Here is a 20,713-nt window from a genome sequence, read left to right as displayed (position 1 = left end):
ATTTAATATTGAAGACTATAGTTAGGCTACCTTCCATTCAACTATATGTTGATTCTCCTTAATTAACTTCCTTCCAGCTAGCTATTAAACCACCTATGAATTTCTGCTTTCTTTTATCATTGTTTCTAGACAGATAATGTCACACCTAACAAATTCAAATGATGTACAATAGGATATGTTTATTTAACAGTCATGACACACCTGTAGTTCACCACTCTTGTCTCCTTGGACCACTGGCAAATAATAACACAAAGAAAATGCTACATTTTGGATTTATTTGTAAATTCTTTTGTATGACATAATATTGTATGACATCGTGTATGAACATTTGTTGTTGTTGCTTTTCTGATTCTTGGACTATGAGACTATTTGGGTCAACTAGTGTTGTTTTTAAATGTGCTATAATATGGCTACAAATAAAAGGTGACTTGACTTGATTAGTCCAATCAGAAAAGATCATCACAGGTCTTCTCCCTATGCTCATTATAAGATAGATGACACCATTTCCATGTCATTTTTGGGCAGGTAAAATCTGTGTTTCATTTAGTGGGTGGGTATATAGAACTCTGTGATCTGTTCTCATCGCATCCAAGATCCAGGGAAAAAGGAATCGCATAAAGGGATAATGTGTGAAGTTGAATTGCACCTACTGTACATAAATGCATACTGTGAAGTTGAATATATTAATCTGTTGCACATAGAACACACTGTGAAGATGTTTACAAAAGTTAAGTACAGTACAGTAGCAACTACTGGAAAAATATGCTGTTGGCGTATAGAATATGCCAAACTTTTTGCACATGTACATCTGAGGATGCTCTTTTCTTTTCCTGTTGCTCTTGTTGCCTTTTGCACTCCTTTATTTTTTACGTCTTACTATTATTTACACCTTTTTAGAGTATTATTATTATTATTTTTAGATGTGGTTTTCTGTTATTATATTGTTTTTTTGATAAACGACTGCATTGTCTGAAGGATGCCAAACAAAAACAATTACCTGTACAAAAGACGTAACAATAAAGTACAACCTTGAACCTTGATCCATGTCCCTACGTGGGATTTGTATAGGAGCACCTGTTGAAATGATGCAGTGAGTGAACATCTGGGTGTTTTACTGTTCTTACAACAAACTAAGATTTGTCACACAAGGAAGATTTGATGGCAGAATATCACTTGTGCTGGTGTGGCTGTTTTTAGCTCGTCTAAACCAGTGGTTCTCAACCTGTGGGGGGGGTCCCCAGAAACAGACTTTAAAGACCTTTTTAGTACCTCTGGTCAAACATTGGTCAATTGTCAAATATTAGAGCCAGAAATTGTGAAAATAGCAGATCTACATGCTCACAACAGCATGTAGATCGGCTATTTTCACAATGGAATAGATCGAGTGAAACTAAATGTAATGCCAACTCCTACAATTCCAAGTGCTTGTGCAGGGTGTGGGGGTCCCCAGTTCAAATGCGATTATTTTGGGTGTCACAGCCTGAAAAGGTTGAGAACCACTGGTCTAAACGGACAATATCAACTACAAACATATCAGTCAACTTGAAGTTGTAATCATCTCCACACGGCAGGACAGCCAGAGGCCACAGATAGTTTTCGCCACTTGTCTCCGTGTTTGTGTCCATCTGTGAACAGCTTATCTCTGGCGGAGCTGGACTTATGACCATGATACTTCACACACAGTCAAGGAAGAGCCTCTACCCCTAATGTTACAAATGGGCCTCATGGTGGTGCTTCACGTTCTGGCCTATACTGTAACTACACTATATAACTATACCCATAAATATACGATCAAAACATTTGATTGGACTCAGATTGTTGTCTCTTGATTATAGATATTGCCGGTTGTCCATTATTGTGAATTTTATTTAAAAAAAAAAAGACCAAAAGAAAGAATTGCAGTTACCTCAAACCTCACAGAATAATAACATATATATTGATGAGCCAAGAAACAACTTTTGAAAAGCATTTAATTTGTTTTGCTTACGGCCAATATAAAAGGCAATTACAAATGCTTGTCACGTGTAAACATATATTTTACATTTACAGTTGTTGTTTTGTAAATGTATTAAGGTGACTTTTAGAACTGAAAAAAAGTGACAGAGCTAAATCATATGGAATAACAGCAGATTTCTTTTGTGGAGATTTGTGGAGAGACAGACTACCCAGTTCTGCCCATCTTGCCCGCAAGATATGCAACGGCCCCGCCCACAGATCCTCCAACGCTGGCTACGGCTGCAGTGGCTGCCCCGGACAGACCAGCCACACCTTGAAAAACATGACATATACAGTATGTTTTATATTTCAAAGTGTGCTACCTCGTGAGATGCTAGGGTGGAAATTAGGGCTGTCACGATATGACATTTTACATGACAATTAATTGTCACTCAAATAATTGGCGATTAACGATTTAATTGTGTTGTGTTTTAGGCTTTGAACTTGAAGTTGTACATGGTAGATATGACACATAACCTAAATATAAAAAGAAATTACTGACATATTTGACAACTTACTACTTAAAAAATAACTTTGATAGTGGAAATAGCCGATCTACATACTTGTAGATCGGCTATTTCCACTATTTCAGACATTTTTCAACATTCATGATTATGACGATCATGAGAAAATAATTGCGATAATGTAAAATAATCACGATTAGACGATTATGTAATAATTGTGACAGCCCTAGTGGAAATTGTTAATTGATTGATCTTGATTGTTAATGCTAACTGCATAAAAAGCTTTGTAGCCATGTGTGAATACATGCATGTATGGATGCATGCATCAGATCACTGTATGCATACTGTATGTCAGATATTGGAGCTTTGAGGTCCATTACAAACTGTAGAACCGTCACTCATCACTGTATATTGTGTTCTGAAATCAGTAGTAGTAGGTTGTTAATATCAACAGATGATTATCAATGATTATATACAGTAAGGGGATCAAGCTTGGTTGTGGAGCCTGAGTTATATACTTAAAGTCTGTAAGTTTGTCGATCTGCTATTTTCGGTGCGTGACACTACCAGTGTCACGCACAATCAAGTACAAATCGGCTTGATGGCTGCTGGCACCAAGCTGTCAAGTTACTTTGTGGTGGGCCTGGGGGGGATGTGCCTTAACGCGACTAAACTGGTAAAGTAAAAACAAAAGAAAACATCTCAAATTCAAAGCATTGCACAATTTACCTGCTGACTGTAAAACTGCGACTGTCGTCCCTGCCGCCACTCCTCCTCCATTTGCAATGGCAGCCGCTGACATCATAGATGCGGCGTAGGATCCAGCAGCTACTCCAGCTGAAGTGAAACCTATGGCCCCCAGTGCAACAGGGGCCACGAGCATGGCACCACCTTAACATTCAACAGAATTACATTTTGTAATTGGAATGAGCCAATGTATAAAGACTTTAAATATTGAACGAGTTTCATATTTTATTACACGTCCACATTAAAGTGAGATGAAATGTTGCCTTTACTGTCCATTCCTTGTCAGACATCTCATCTCTTCAGACTTCACCTCATCACCAGACTAATGCAGAGGGCTCTTTTTTTTTGCTTTTTCTTTTTGCTTTTTGCACTGGCAGAACTGAAGTTAGGAGTACTGTATGTAGCCTCCTCGTAATCTGGGTTACTGCCAGTGAATGACGGGTAGCGTACTGCAATGATGCCATGGTAGTACAGTATGTTATTTGAACAGACACTAGTTTTGAGGTCTACCTGTGATGTATATTCTACAGTACCTGCATGCACCTGTTCTGTAATCTATTTTACTTGACCATTTGTTGGTTGACTACTGTAGGTCATACTTGGCTTGGGTTACTATTGTAATAGTATCCATGATATACAGTATATATTGTAAATGTAATATCATCTTACCTGCGCCTACTGCGACTGCTACTACAGTCTCTAAAAAAAGAGAAAGAATAATTAGAATGGCATCTTGAAAAAAATCCTTTACACAGGGGGTATTTACAGTCAACTCAATTAAATACAAAACATTTTAACACCTTTTTTGGACCCTTTTAATATTTAAGACCTTGATGCCACAGCAACACACCTTTAGGGGTGATTCCAGTGGTGTGTTCTACCGTGTTAAGCTATATATACGTAGTATAACGCCCAGCATATTTTGAAAAAGAGCGTGGTCCACTACTAACCATTTCATTCATTTTGGCAGCATATAGCCTACTAGTATTTGTTTTACTGAGGATAAGATGAGAAATAAGTTTAGGGTTAGACAGTTTACTTTAGAGCATACATAGGCAACTGGCGCTTTGAAAAATATAGTGGCCCTCTCCATCATCAAAATTGCTCAATACTGGTTTAGAGTTACCAGCCAGGCGAGCCAGCCACTGCAGAATAGGACCTAAACTATATAAATATAAAATAGCTAATATGACATGAAGAGTGGTGTACTCAAATAATGATGATATATTATCAAGATCATTCCACACACTTTGCTGTGTAGGTATACAGCTGTAGGTTAAAGTGAATAGAAATGAATTCCTTTAAATAAATAAAAAAGAAAAGAAAAAAAACAATTACATTATGAGGAAGAGATAGAAATTAGAACTGAGAAAAAGAGGGTGCGCGACATAACACTGTTCCGAGTTCCCGTTGTTTTGAGGTCCCTATAGTCCGAGGTTAATCTGCCGATGCTGGTGAATGCTAACCTGCTGACGCTGTTGAATGCTAACCTGCAGAACCTGGTGAATGCCAACCCTAACCTTACTCGGACTAATGGGACCTTGAAAGGATTAATGAACACTAGACCTTACCCGTTCGAAGATATGTGCATAATATGTCAAACGCACCCGGTGAAAGTGTGTGAGAGAGAGAGAGAGAAACATTCCTAACTGTGAGAGAAAGGGGTGTGTGTGTGTGGGGCTACAGATCCCATGGCCTGGAGGAACGGACCGTAACCCTGGCAACAGACAGCAGAGTTCAACAGAAGTGGTTAAGAAAACGCTAAAAAAACTGCTTTAATTTGGGATAAATGAAATTCGGGCTCCGTCAGTGTTGGTATAATGCTAATGGCCAATACCATGTGAACTTTGGGATCAGTTGCTGAAGCGAGTGAATAGATAAACGTAGATAAGCGTGAGCGTTAGAGCGTGAGCGTTAGAGCGTTAGAGCGTGAGTTTGCTCCTTTATTAGTAGGATAGTAGAAAGATGGGGATGGATGGAGGGGAAGTATTAAAGCATAGATGAAAGTGTGATGGGGAAAAATAGTGTAGATGCGAGAGGGAGTGAATGGATGTAGACTCTCCATTCCTTCTCCATTCTTCTTCCAATCCCCCTCATCCCTCTTTCTCATCCCTCTGAGGGAAGAGAAGAGAGTGGAGGGAGGGATGCAAATAGAGGGGGGAGGAGTGGTGGTAACAACAATAACTGACAGCTTCATTGTGCATTTTTGTAACCTGGGAGGGATCCTTGTTTCAAGGCAAGGGCATACAAATAATATACTTTCATAATTGCAGAATTTGCAGTATTTTCCTAAAAAAATGGCTACATGTTTACAGAAGTTTGAAGTTACAGCCCCCCTGACGACAATCTAGCCTTAATTGGACCACGACTTGTGTTGATAAATGTCAGATCAAATACATTCATGACAGTCTTGGTCCAAAGCCTGCTGGTCCAAGGCTAAAGCGCCATTCCCACTGGGTACAATAAAATAAATATATAAATATAACTATAACTTTCTGTCTTTCACCATTGTATTTTTATAGTTGGTGTGAACACTGACATCCACTTGGCTTAGAACGATTTTAAAACTGTATATTTGTAGTTATAGCATTGGTGATCACGTTCTGGTGATAAGGGTTCAAGGATCACCTTTCTACTCTAGAGGTGTCAGTGACAATGTTCGGGACAATGAATTTTATATTGTGCTGTAGATTATCCATCTACATTCTACCCCCCGGCGATAATGCTCTGGAGTCTGGACCAGAATCGAACATATGATACGATAATATAGCCTAACGTAAATGATATCTTAAAGCCTTGTGTATACTTACTCATACTCGGTGCCATGTTGAATGTTTTGTTTTGTTCTGATGTCAAAAATCACGTGGGTTTTTATAGCGTAGGGATACGCCGAATACTTAGGCCTACGTGTTGAACTAACCTCGCCTTCTTCACCAGGCTTTCTAGTGTTGAACAGGCGAGGCTACGTTTTCATTCCAAGGAAAATGAAAGCAAAATAAAGTACAACATCTGAACACTAGAGTGCGCTATAGGGGAGCTCTTTTAACATGAATTCCTCAATGAGCTTCCCGTTGTGGTCATGTTTGCACATTCAAATTAATTCATATTATGGAGACTCCATATTATATCCATCCTGAAGTGTAACATATCACCTTTTTCTATTCTGAGGAGGCTTACTTTAGGTCTGCCAACTGCCAATATGACAGGCGTCACAAGGGGACTGAGTTACTAGGGCCCAAGGTAGAGGGGCATTTATTTATTATTGAATGCTTTAACTATTGAACAAAATAGCAGATCTACTGCTATTTTTGAAAAGTCGTGAAAATGTGTGCAGATCTTTGGATATTGTGTACTTTTTAAGCAAATATTTGTAACTCAAATTTTGCTTCTGGGGGGTCCCTGGAACTAAATATTTTGAGATGGGGTCCGTGGCCAAATACATATCATTTTGGGGGATCCTTCACATTTGGGAGGAGATCTGACAAGTAGACAGATATAAAGACTGACCCGCACACTGCCGCTTGTCCGTTTCAGAGAAGTCCTTCATATGAAAAGGTTTGATCACCACTGACAAAGAAACATTGTTTTTTCAAAAAACCTGAGAAGGATTTGAAATATTCAAAGACATGTTCACGATTTTTCAAAAATAGCACATCTGCAAGCTCTGTGAGCTTGTATCTGCTATATCTAAGTTAATTCATTTTGGGGAACCATGAACTTTAGTTAAAATTATTATGGAATTATGAACTATGAAGGGAACTAATTCATTTTAGAAGTTGTGAACTTGAATTTGAACTAGTTCATGTAGAAAGTGAACACACACACACACACACACACACACACACACACACACACACACACACACACACACACACACCCTCATAAGCACTTGGAATTGTGGGCATTGCATTTATTTCAACTTCTACTTGGGTCTACAGATAAATGAGCAAAGTTGTGAATTTGTAGATCAGATACTTTCAAATCTTTTGTCTATATTTATATTATTTGACAAATTTGCCATATCTCCAAACTGGCTTGGGAACGCCTCGGTATACTCCCTGAGGGAGTGGAGGAAGTTGCTCGGGATAAGGAAATCTGGAGGTCTCAGTTGGAACTGTTACCCCCGCGACCCGATTCCGGATAAGCGGTTGAAGATGGATGGATGGATGGATGGATGAATGACCAGTTTTTATAGAAGTTTGTTGATTACTTTTGATGCAGTAATGGTATTTTTATTTCTTTTTTCTTTTTTTGTTGAGAAGTCACTGATCTAAGATGTGATGCTGTGTGTTTCTGCAGTGAACTTCTGGTATGACATGGAGTTGTTTGACATCAAGTACAACTATACTTCCAGCTGCTGGAGTCTCTGGCCTGTCTCATGATGACGTCACAGGAAGTGACCCCCCCCATGTCACGCAGGGAAGCTTGTCATAACTCTACTGCAAGAAATACCTAAGTCCTATATGTAGACTAAAACTGTTTTTCTGTCATACAACCTTTACTGTCCACTAAATTTCATGAATAAATAAAAGAAAAACCCAATAAATTCCATAACAAATTATTAAGAAGTAGTGAAATTTGTCGATCTACAAGCTCACAAAGCTGCCAGAAGCAACGCGTTGTGAGCTTGTAGATCTGTTGTTTTCTAGTTTGGGTCCCGGGCAAACGTCTTAATTTCACTTTTGGGTCTCAAGCTAAAAAGTTTGGGAACCACTGTACTCTACGTGTGTGTGAGATGAGGCCCATAGGGCAGGAGCCTAGCTCCTGTTTCTGTAGCGTGAGGCAGCTTGATGTACAAGAACACCCCCTGGACATGACGTTAATATGTCGCAGGGACTCATCCCCAATCAAACCCTTGATGCTGAATGCGAAGCAGGGAGGCACTGGGTCCCATTTTTCAGAGTCTTTGGTATGACCCGGCGGGGATCGAACCCGACCTCCCAGTCTCATGGCGGACACTCTAACCACAAGGCCACTGAGCTGGTGTTTGTGCGTGGGGAAGAGACATTGTGGTGAGAGGGATTCAACATCCATAGTCACTAACAAGGACATGTGGTCACTGAGTTAGACAGCTTGTAACCTGTTTGTTATTATGTTGGGGCGTCCACTCAGTGAGTTGCATGATAAAGTCACTAGGAGGCAGTCAGGATTGGACCTCAGATAATGTCTCGATTATGACTCAACCTTCACAACCATAGAACCAATATTTTGTATCTGTGCTACTTTCTTTAGGCTGTGCCGAACAGGAATTTGCTATTTTGTAACAAGTAGTTTGTGTAATGCAGGGGTCTTCAACATGGGGTCTGGGAACCCTAGGGGGTCCTCAGAGTTACCACAGGGGGGCTGCCAAATCTTTGTGTGATATGATCATGTTTTTTTTACATTAACCACTTGAACCCTAGCATCCTTATTCTGTTTGCCACTGCCAACGTCAATGCATAGGGGTCAAACAGCATATTCCCATGGGTCAGAATGGCTAAACAGTCAGGCGTTTTATTAATTCAACCAAGAGCACACATTTGTTTATAAGAACGTTCTTCATAGATTCATTTTGATTGATGCATTTAACTTCAAAATGTGCAAAATGTTCCCCCTGACCAACCTAGCCTCAGAAAGCCTGTGACACATGACAGCAAACAGTGAAAATTGAAGTATGTATTAATTTACTACATTTCTGTTATGTGTAATGAACTAAAGTCACCCCTGTGACTGCTCCTCAACGCATGACTTCTTTGTTCTATCATGAAAAAAATAACTGGCGAAGGCTGATGAGTTTCACCTCCTCTCCCTCTCTGGTGGATCATGGTCACAGCCTGTGTGTGTGTGTGTGTGTGTGTGTGTGTGTGTGTGTGTGTGTGTGTGTGTGTGTGTGTGTGTGTGTGTGTGTGTGTGTGTGTGTGTGTGTGTGTGTGTGTGTGTGTGTGTGTGTGTGCGCGTGCGTGCAGTGTACATAGTGGAATTTCCACTATGTATGGGTGGGGACCCATTTATGGGTCTTGTAGATCTGCTGTCTGTGAGCTTGTATATCTGCTGTTTTCACTACAGTAGTTTGGGTCCCATGGGGCAGGCAAACGTCCAATTTCTCCTTTGGGTCAGAAGCTAAAAGGTTTGAGACCCACTGAAGTAACAACACTTTCATCCTTTTACTCAAGTACATCTTGAATTCTTGACTTTTACTTGTAACAGACTATTTCTATATTGCGGTATTGATACTTTCAGGTACTTTTCTCCACCACTGGCCACAGGCGCGTGCGTGCATGAGGATGACGATGTGCGTGTGTGTTTTCTCTGTTTTCTGCCTTGCTGCATTCTTCAAGGACACCATAACTCTGAGAGTGTAACAGTGTACAAATATTAACACTTGACCCATTTGTGAAATCTCAGAGTTACAGACCCATATACAGAACTATCTAAAATAATAATTAGAATATTGTGTAAAAGTTTGTTTTCTTTTGTAATATAATTCAACATTTTAAACTTCAATATACTGGATTCATTGTGCATGCAGTGAAATATTCAAAACCTTTTTTTGTTTGTTTGTTTTAATTTAGATTCTTATGTTATACAGCTCATGAAAATATTAGAATATTACATGCGACAACTCAAAAGAAGGATTTATAATACAGAAATGTCAACCTTCTGAAAGATATGTTAATTTATGCACTCATACTTGGTCTGGAATACTTTTGAACAAATTACTTCATGCAGGAGTTATGGAAGCCCAGGTTTACTTTGATAGAGGCCTTTAGCTCATCTGTGTGGCTGAGTCATCTTCCTCTTGACAACACAACACAGATTCTCAGTGGGGTTGAGGTCAGGCCAGTTAGCTGTTCAGTTAAGCACTGTAATATCATGGTCAGTACACCAGTTACTAGTTGTCTCCACCAGCCGAAGGCTGAGGGAGAGTATGTTTTCCCCTCCGTCCGTCCGTCCGTCCGTGCGTCCGTGCGTCCGTGCGTCCGTGCGTCCGTGCGTGCGTCCTCGCAGTTTGTGAACAGCTAATCTCAGTCACCGTTGGCCCGATCGCTGCCAAACTGAGCACACACACTCCCTGGATGCCAATCTAGAACCTCTGCCCCACATTTTTCAAATCAGCCTCATGGTGGCGCTATAACAGGCCGATTTGTGTGGCCTGGTTGTTACCAGCTAATCTCCGGCGCCGTTGGCCCGATCGCTGCCAAACTGAGCACACACACTCCCTGGATGCTAATTCAGAACCTCTGCCCCACATTTTTTAAATCAGCCTCATGGTGGCGCTATAACAGGCCGATTTGTGTGGCCTGGTGGAGACCTGTGCTCGGAAGAGCACTGCTTCTAGTTGGCTCTGTGGGCAGTGAGAAATTAAACGTTTACCTGCCCCGGGACCCAAACTAGTGAAAACAGCAGATCTACAAGCTCACAAACAGCAGATCTACAAGACCCACAAATGGGTTCCGACCCAGAATTTGGGAACCAGTACTTAAAGATTTATAAGGGTCCATTTGGTTACCAACTCTCCATCATTTAGCTGGGGACCACCTGGAACCCCCTCAAGGACCACTGGTGGCCCCCGGACAGCTAGTTGTGACCCACTGATTCAGATGACTCTGTTTCCAGTGTAACTGCTTACATTAGCATTAGAATTAGAATATTGTCGCCACAAAGCACTGTATAACATATCCCTAAAACAAGAAATGACACAGTGTCACGCTAAAACCCTTGAAAAGTACTGTCATGACTTTTTCCATCTTACTAAACATTACCAAAAATGTATATAATAGACTCAAGAGTTTTAAGGTGCCTTTCACATCTATAAAGAATAAATGTGAAATTATACAAAGCAGTAAATAGCAACATTCCGGTCCCCAATTGCAATAGTATATGTCACAATCACCAGCATTTTCTATAAAGGAGCAGATCTATTCATGATAAATAAACTTCTCTGTCTCCTTTTCTGTGGTCACTGACTGAAAGAAACAGGCAGAAAGATGAATACTTGTCCATGGCTCTGAACCAGGGGGTCCGGGACCCCTAGGATGTCCTCAGAGGGTGTCCTCCAAATCTTTGTGTGTTGGAAACTTTTTTCCTCCTTTTTTATATTAACCACTTGTAGCCAAAAAATAGCCGATCTACAAGCTCACAACGCCTCACGCTGCAAGCGTTGTGAGCTTGTAGATCGGCTATTTTCGCCAAAGCGCTTTGGTGTAGAGGGTAAAAAAAGCAGAGTGAAAAGTCAAGTTTATTAAGTATTGACGGTTCAAGTGGTTAAATATCTGAAAACACAAATTGACATGAATCCAAAATACACTGATGATTGTGCTGTCAAACGATGAAACTATGGAATATGGAAAAGGTTGTGGGGGTCCCTGCTTCATATCTCTCAACTAAGGGGTCCATGGCCTGAAAATGTTGAAGACACTACACTGTGGTCCTAAATCATTTTGTTGGACTAATGTTTAACGTCACGATGCCATCTGGAATTAGAGGGGTTTTGGGAGTCATTTGAAGCCCCCACCACCCGCTCAGCTCTGGGAGGAAACACCCACTAGCAGACAGGAAACAGGGAGAGAGATGGGGAGTGACATGATGCAGCAAAGGCTGTCGGGATCGGGATTCGAACCTGCGACACACTGTACCTAAAAGTGGTATGCGCCGCCTTTGTTCTAAAAGTGGTATGCGCCGCCTTTGTTCCATCATGAAAGATCTGTGTGTGTGTGTGTGTGTGTGTGTGTGTGTGTGTGTGTGTGTGTGTGTGTGTGTGTGTGTGTGTGTGTGTGTGTGTGTGTGTGTGTGTGTGTGTGTGTGTGTGTGTGTGTGTGCGTGACTGACTGTGCATGTGTGTTTCTCCCTGCCTTGTTGCATTTCTTTCTTTTTCTTCCAAGGCCACCCTAACTCTGAGTGTACAGACCTGTAAACAGAGCCATCTAAAATAATAATTACAATATTGTGTAAAAGTTTGTTTTCTTCTGTAATATAATTCAACATTTTAAACTTTAATATACTAGATTCATTGTGCATGCAGTGAAATATTCAAAACCTTTTTTTGTTTGTTTTAATTTAGATTCTTATGTTATACAGCTCATGAAAATATTAGAATATTACATGCGACAACTCAAAAGAAGGATTTATAATACAGAAATGTCAACCTTCTGAAAGATATGTAAATTCATGCACTCATACTTGGTCTGGAATACGTTTGAACAAATTACTTTGTGCAGGAGTTATGGAAGCCCATGTTTGCTTTGATAGAGGCCTTTAGCTCATCTGTGTGGCTGAGTCATCTTCCTCTTGACAACACAACACAGATTCTCAGTGGGGCTGAGGTCAGGCCAGTTGGCTGTTCAGTTAAGCACTGTAATACCATCAGTAGGGCGTCACAAGGGGTAGGAAAGTGGGACTGAGTTACCAGGGCCCAAGGTGGAGGGGCCCTAGTAACTTTAGCTATTGAAAAATAGCAGATCTACAAGCTCACAGCGCGGCACCGAGTGCCGCGCTGCGAGCTTGTAGATCTGCTATTTTTGAAAAGTCGCATGTGCGCAAATCTTATGTATTTTTTAAGTGAACTAAAATTTTGCTTCTGGGGGGTCCCTGGAACTAAATATTTTGAGATGGGGGGGGTCCTTCACATGAAAAAGTTTGAGCATCACTGACATGGAAACATAGGTTTCTTGGCACACATTTTCACGATTTTTCAAAAATAGCAGATCTACAAGCTCGCAGCGCGGCACTCGGTGCCGCGCTGTGAGCTTGTATATCTGCTATTTTTCAATAGTTAACATTCATGGGGGGCCCGCAGTGAATCCTTGTACCCAGGGCCCAGAATTTGGTGTGACGCCCCTGGTTACTAGTTGGCTCTGTGGGCAGTGAGAAATTAAACGTTTACCTGCCCCGGGACCCAAACTAGTGAAAACAGCAGATCTACAAGCTCACAAACAGCAGATCTACAAGAGCCACAAATGGGTTCCGACCCAGAGTTTGGGAACCAGTACTTAAAGATTTATAAGGGCGCATTTGGTTACCAACTCTCCATCATTTTGCTGGGGACCACCTGGAACCCCCTCAAGGACCACTGGTGGCCCCCGGACAGCTAGTTGCGACCCACTGATTCAGATGACTCTGTTTCCAGTGTAACTGCTTACATTAGCATTAGAATTAGAATATTGTCGCCACAAAGCACTGTATAATCTTAATCTACAAGCTCACAACGCCTCACGCTGCGAGGCGTTGTGAGCTTGTAGATCGGCTATTTTCGCCAAAGCGCTTTGGTGTAGAGGGTAAAAAAAGCAGACTAAGTACAGAGTGAAAAGTCAAGTTTATTAAGTGTTGACGGTTCAAGTGGTTAAATATCTGAAAACACAAATTGACATGAATCCAAAATACACTGATGATTGTGCTGTCAAACGATGAAACTATATGGAATATGGAAAAGGTTGTGGGGGTCCCTGCTTCATATCTCTCAACTAAGGGGTCCATGGCCTGAAAACGTTGAAGACACTACACTGTGGTCCTAAATCATTTTGTTGGACTAATGTTTAACGCCACGATGCCATCTGGAATTAGAGGGGTTTGGGGACTCATTTGAAGCCCCCACCACCCGCTCAGCTCTGGGAGGAAACACCCACTCTCAGACAGGAAACAGGGAGAGAGACGGGGAGTGACATGATGCAGCAAAGGCTGTCGGGATCGGGATTCGAACCTGCGACACACTGTACCTAAAAGTGGTACAGGTATGCGCCGCCTTTGTTCCATCATGAAAAATCAAAGAAACTGGGCTGGCAGAGGAGGTTGATAATTGTCCCCTCCTCTCTCTCTCTCTCTCTCTGATGGATCAAGGCTGCAGGCTCTGTGTGTGTAAGTGTTGTGTACATAGTTCCACACCGGTATGTGTGTGGAGGTTACTGGTTCTCAAACACTGGATCAGGACCCATTTGTCAGGTCTTGTAGATCTGCTGTTTGTGAGCTTTTAGATCTGCAGTTTTCACTGGTTTGGGTCCCGGGGCAGGCAAAAGTCTTCTTTAAATTCAAATAATCTTTTAGGTCAGAATCTAAAAGCTTTGGGACCCACTGGTGTAAAGTAACTAAGTACATTTACTTAAGTACATTTTGATGCCAACACTTTCATCCTTTTACTCGAGTACATCTTGAATTCTGAACTTGTACTTGTAACAGAGTATTTCTATGAGAGTACTTTTAACACCACTGGCCACAGGGTGGGTGGGTGTGTGTGTGTGTGTGTGTGTGTGGGAGTAAATGGTAAATCTATATAGCGCTTTTTATCCAAAGCACTTTACAGATATTGTGCATTACATTTACCCATTCACGCACACATTCATACACCGGTGGCGGAGGAAACCATGCAAGGCACCAACCTGCTCACCGGGAGCAATGTGGGGTTCAGAGTCTTGCCCAAGGACCCTTCGACATTAACTCAGGGGGAGCCCGGATTCGAACTGGGAACCCTTCGGGAACCCTTCGTGTTGTAATAACGGTTTCTCTACCCCTGAGCTATGCCGCCTCTCTCAGCGAGAGCGCGTGTGCGTGACTGTGCATGTGTGTTTCTCCCTGCCTTGTTGCATTTCTTTCTTTTTCTTCCAAGGCCACCCTAACTCTGAGTGTACAGTGTACACCATTTGTGCAATCTCCATCTAAAATAATAATTAGAATATTGTGTATAAGTTTGTTTTCTTCTGTAATATAATTCAACATTTTAAACTTCAATATACTGGATTCGTTGTGCATGCAGTGAAATATTCAAAACCTTTTTTGTTTGTTTTAATTTAGATTCTTATGTTATACAGCTCATGAAAATATTTAGAATATTACATGCGACAACTCAAAAGAAGGATTTATAATACAGAAATGTCAACCTTCTGAAAGATATGTTAATTTATGCACTCATACTTGGTCTGGAATACTTTTGAACAAATTACTTCATGCAGGAGTTATGGAAGCCCAGGTTTGCTTTGATAGAGGCCTTTAGCTCATCTGTGTGGCTGAGTCATCTTCCTCTTGACAACACAACACAGATTCTCAGTGGGGCTGAGGTCAGGCCAGTTGGCTGTTCAGTTAAGCACTGTAATACCATCAGTACAGTTACTAGCACGGGCGTCACAAGGGGTAGGAAAGTCAATAGTAACTTTAGCTATTGAAAAATAGCAGATATACAAGCTCACAGCGCGGCACCGAGTGCCGCGCTGCGAGCTTGTAGATCTGCTATTTTTGAAAAGTCGCATGTGCGCAAATCTTTGAATATATGTATTTTTTAAGTGAACTAAAATTTTGCTTCTGGGGGGTCCCTGGAACTAAATATTTTGAGATGGGGGGGGTCCTTCACATGAAAAAGTTTGAGCATCACTGACATGGAAACATAGGTTTCTTGGCACACATTTTCACGATTTTTCAAAAATAGCAGATCTACAAGCTCGCAGCGCGGCACTCGGTGCCGCGCTGTGAGCTTGTATATCTGCTATTTTTCAATAGTTAACATTCATGGGGGGCCCGCAGTGAATCCTTGTACCCAGGGCCCAGAATTTGGTGTGACGCCCCTGGTTACTAGTTGGCTCTGTGGGCAGTGAGAAATTAAACGTTTACCTGCCCCGGGACCCAAACTAGTGAAAACAGCAGATCTACAAGCTCACAAACAGCAGATCTACAAGAGCCACAAATGGGTTCCGACCCAGAGTTTGGGAACCAGTACTTAAAGATTTATAAGGGTCCATTTGGTTACCAACTCTCCATCATTTAGCTGGGGACCACCTGGAACCCCCTCAAGGACCACTGGTGGCCCCCGGACAGCTAGTTGCGACCCACTGATTCAGATGACTCTGTTTCCAGTGTAACTGCTTACATTAGCATTAGAATTAGAATATTGTCGCCACAAAGCACTGTATAACATATCCCTAAAACAAGAAATGACACAGTGTCACGCTAAAACCGTGTCATGACTTTTTCATCTTACTAAACATTACCAAAAATGTATATAATAGACTCAAGAGTTTTAAGGTGCCTTTCACATCTATAAAGAATAAATGTGAAATTATACAAAACAGTAAATAGCAACATTCCGGTCCCCAATTGCAATAAGTGTATATGTCACAATCACCAGCATTTTCTATAAAGGAGCAGTTCTATTCATGATAAATAAACTTCTCTTTCTCCTTTTCTGTGGCCACTGACAAAGAAACAGGCAGAGAGATGAATACTTGTCCATGGCTCTGAACCAGGGGTCTTCAACAGGGGGTCCGGGACCCCTAGGATGTCCTCAGAGGGTGTCCTCCAAATCTTTGTGTGTTGGAAACTTTTTTCCTCCTTTTTTATATTAACCACTTGTAGCCAAAAAATAGCCGATCTACAAGCTCACAACGCCTCACGCTGCAAGCGTTGTGATCTTGTAGATCGGCTATTTTCGCCAAAGCGCTTTGGTGTAGAGGGTAAAAAAAGCAGAGTGAAAAGTCAAGTTTATTAAGTATTGACGGTTCAAGTGGTTAAATATCTGAAAACACAAATTGACATGAATCCAAAATACACTGATGATTGTGCTGTCAAACGATGAAACTATGGAATATGGAAAAGGTTGTGGGGGTCCCTGCTTCATATCTCTCAACTAAGGGGTCCATGGCCTGAAAATGTTGAAGACACTACACTGTGGTCCTAAATCATTTTGTTGGACTAATGTTTAACGTCACGATGCCATCTGGAATTAGAGGGGTTTTGGGAGTCATTTGAAGCCCCCACCACCCGCTCAGCTCTGGGAGGAAACACCCACTAGCAGACAGGAAACAGGGAGAGACATGGGGAGTGACATGATGCAGCAAAGGCTGTCGGGATCGGGATTCGAACCTGCGACACACTGTACCTAAAAGTGGTATGCGCCGCCTTTGTTCCATCATGAAAGATCTGTGTGTGTGTGTGTGTGTGTGTGTGTGTGTGTGTGTGTGTGTGTGTGTGTGTGTATGTGTGTGTGAGAGAGAGCGTGTGCGTGACTGTGCATGTGTGTTTCTCCCTGCCTTGTTGCATTTGTTTCTTTTTCTTCCAAGGCCACCCTAACTCTGAGTGTACAGACCTGTAAACAGAGCCATCTAAAATAATAATTAGAATATTGTGTAAAAGTTTGTTTTCTTCTGTAATATAATTCAACATTTTAAACTTTAATATACTAGATTCATTGTGCATGCAGTGAAATATATAAAACCTTTTTTTGTTTGTTTTAATTTAGATTCTTATGTTCTACAGCTCATGAAAATATTACAATATTGCATGCGACAACTCAAAAGAAGGATTTATAATACAGAAATGCCAACCTTCTGAGAGGTATGTTAATTTATAAACTCAGTACTTGGTCTGGAATACTTTTGAACACATTTGTTCGTGCAGGAGTTATGGAAGGTGGAAGCCCAGGTTTGCTTTGATAGAGGCCTTTGGGTTGAGGTCAGGCCAGTTAGCTGTTCAGTTAAGCACTGTAATACCATGGTCAGTACAGTTACTAGTTGGCTCTGTGGGCAGTGCTTCTGGAAAAGGAAATCAGCATCCCCATAAAGTTAACGTACAGAAGCACAAAGTGTTCTAAAATCTGCTGTCTGTGTTGACTCAGGACTTGCTAAAACACAGTGGACCAACACCAGCAGATGACATGGCCGTGCCGTCAAGCAGCTTGGATTCTGCATTTCATTTGGAAATCAAGGTGCCAGAGAATCTGGAGGAAGACTGAGAGGCACTGAGTCAGAGTTGCTTGAAGTCCAGTGTGTCCGCAGTCAGTGATGATTTGGGGTGCTGTGGCATCTGTTGGTTTTGGTCTACTGTGTTTTATCAAGTTCAGAGTCAACACAGCCATCTACCCGGAGATTTTAGAGCACTTTGTGCTTCTGCACACCCCATTGACGAAGTAATTTGTTCAAAAGAATTACAGACAAAGTATTGAGTGCAGAAATTAACATACTTTTCAGAAGCTTGGCATTTCTGTAAGAATACATTTATTATGAATCCTTCTTTTGAGTGGGTGTGTAATATTCTAATATTTTGAGATAAGTATTTTATTTTATTTTTTTCATGAGCTGTATGTCATTAAAAACTCAAAAAGGTTTTGATGGGCTTCCAGGGACTGGTGGAAAAAAAATACACAAATGTTTTACAATAAAAGTATCAGTACTGGAATGTAGAAATATTCAGTTACAAGTAAAAGTCCAACATTCGCAATGAGTAAAAGTACAAAGGTATTGGCATCTAAATGTACTTAAAGTACCAAAAGTAAAAGTATGCCTTATGCAGAATGTCCCATTTCAGGTTTTCAAATGTACAAAGATATTTTGAAAATAGCAGATCTACAAGCTCACAATTCGTGGCATCGCAACACATTGGGAGTTTCTAGATCGGCTATTTTCGAATGGCCAAACTTGATATGGCTGAAGTGGTTATTATATATAATATATACTTAACACCAGGGTCCCAAACTTTTTAGCTTGTGACCCAAAAGAGAAATTAAACGTTTACCTTTCCCGGGACCCAAACTAGAGAAAACAGCAGATCTACAAGCACAAATGGGTCCTGACCCAGTGTTTGGGAACCAGTACTTTACACCACAGGTTTCAATGGTCCGTGCGGGGCTTCCAGGGAGTCCCCATGGCTAAAATGAATGATAGTTAACAAACCAAATGGACCCTTACAGTACGTACACTTACAGTTTGGTATATCCTACTATCCTATCCGTGTGAAAATGAAGCAAATAACAGTGTAGGAGATTACATTTTTTTTTTGTTTTTCCTTCTTTTTTTTCACACAGCTCCCTCCAGTAGAACCAGCTCAGTGGCCTTGTGGTTAGAGTGTCCGCCCTGAGACTGGGAGGTCGGGGGTTTGATTCCCCAGTCAGGTCATACCTAAGACTGTAAAAATGGGACCCAATGCTTGGCACTCAGCATCAAGGGTTGGGATTTGTGGGGGGGTAGTTCACCATTGCAGCTCACCTCTCCAAGAGATGGGTCAAAGGCAGAGATCTGTCAAGGTGTGGATTGAAGAAACTGAACTGCATGTTGGTGCTTCAGGACTGCTTTGGAACTCATTACAAACAGGGACCTGTGTGGTGTTGATTTAAATCAGTGGTTTTCAACCCTTTTCACATCAAGGTCCATTATTTATTCTGCATTTTGAGCCACAGACCACCATTTGATGAGATTTAGACTCTCCCAAATCTTAGAATATTTTGTTGTCGTTCGATACGATATGTCAATAATTTCATGCTGTATTGATGTTGGTACCATTATAGGAGAGTTACTACAGGGGGTCCTCCAAATCTTAATGTGATAGAAACCTTTTTCTCCTTTTTTATATTTAACCACCTCAACCCTAGCATCCATATTCTGAGAACTTTAGCCAAAAATAGCCGATCTATAAGCTCACAACGCCTCACTCTGCGAGGCGCTGCAAGCTTGTAGATCAGCTATTTTCGCCAAAGAGGTTTGGTGTAGAAACGAGCAGACCAAGTACAGAGTGAAAGGTCAAGTTTATTAAGTATTGATGGTTCAAATGGTTAAATATCTGAAAACACAAATTGACATGAATCCAAAATACACTGATGATTGTGCTGTCAAACGATGAAACTATATGGAATATGGAAAAGGTTGAGGGGGTCCCTGCTTCATCTCTCTCTCAACTAAGGGGTCCATGGCCTGAAAACATTGAAGACCTACACTGTGGTCCTAAAACATGACTGTTAGACGATGAGGTACAACCAGCTTTTTGCTCTTCCTCCATATTTGCCCTGCATAACCGGGCACACACACACACACACACACACACACACACACACACACACACACACACACACACACACACACACACACACACACACACACACACACACACACACACACACACATACAAGCTACTAATATAGACTGAAGGAATTAAAGCAGGTTATGTTTGGAATTGTAACAGCTGAAATCAATAATATATCTCTCTCTCTCTAGGTCGTCCTCAGACGAGCCTTCCATCGTCGCTTCCAGTCATCCCGGTTCTCCATACATCCGGCCAGCTCGCTGGTGCTTTGTGCTCCTGCGTCTTTCTTGAGTACATCCACATATGTTAGTGTGTGATGTCCTAGTGAGCGGTGCCCATGTGTTGGTTCCCACAGCACCATTGCTGTCTGGCAGCTCCTGGTGTCTTTGGCAGTGTCTTGGCAAGTCTCATTCTCCTGGCTGCTATTTTATCACTCACCCTTAATATTCCAGCTTACAGATTCTTGTTGGTAACATGTGTACCCTTGCTGATGTTGAGCACTACACATAACATTCTGGTGTAGCACCGATCTAGAGACTTCTGCAGAGTTGGCTTCAGGGTCCAGCATTCACTGCCATATAGTAGCCCAGATCTTGGCCTTGAGGAGAGTAATTGAGGAGGTGAAGAAGAACAACCTGAAGGCTGTATTGTGCTTTATTGACTTCAAAAAGGCTTTTGACTCAATACACAGAGGCACCATGATGAAGATCCTGAAAGCCGTACGGTGTCCCTCCCAAACTACTCCGGGCAATAGAGACCAT

At 41.5% G+C, this 20,713-nt stretch overlaps 1 protein-coding gene across 1 annotated transcript; it reads right to left on the bottom strand.

Annotated features, from left to right (window-relative positions):
- Positions 1 to 1,953: 1,953 nt before the first annotated feature.
- On the bottom strand, positions 1,954 to 6,101 carry LOC308305693 (interferon alpha-inducible protein 27, mitochondrial-like). The gene is made up of 4 exons (XM_080750534.1): positions 6,017 to 6,101; positions 3,876 to 3,905; positions 3,189 to 3,350; positions 1,954 to 2,268 (listed from the first exon to the last, which is right to left on the bottom strand). Exons 1-4 carry the CDS (start codon positions 6,030 to 6,032, stop codon positions 2,162 to 2,164), a joined length of 315 nt encoding a protein of 104 aa, XP_080606660.1. The 5' UTR covers positions 6,033 to 6,101; the 3' UTR covers positions 1,954 to 2,161.
- Positions 6,102 to 20,713: the final 14,612 nt, after the last annotated feature.

This window comes from Nannobrachium achirus (assembly GCF_963921795.1).
Source record: "Nannobrachium achirus genome assembly, chromosome: 20".
In the NCBI taxonomy this organism is placed as follows: Eukaryota; Metazoa; Chordata; class Actinopteri; order Myctophiformes; family Myctophidae; genus Nannobrachium; species Nannobrachium achirus.
The sequence above is the reverse complement of the archived record's forward strand: the minus strand, read 5'-3'. Positions and strand labels throughout refer to the sequence as shown.

Excerpts from the sequence above, each read along its gene's own strand:
- LOC308305693 (XM_080750534.1), bottom strand. Across the intron at positions 3,351-3,875 it reads AGCAGTCGCAGTAGGCGCAG|GTGGTGCCATGCTCGTGGCC; the intron begins GTAAGATGATAT and ends TTGAATGTTAAG. Across the intron at positions 2,269-3,188 it reads CGCAGTTTTACAGTCAGCAG|GTGTGGCTGGTCTGTCCGGG; the intron begins GTAAATTGTGCA and ends ATGTTTTTCAAG.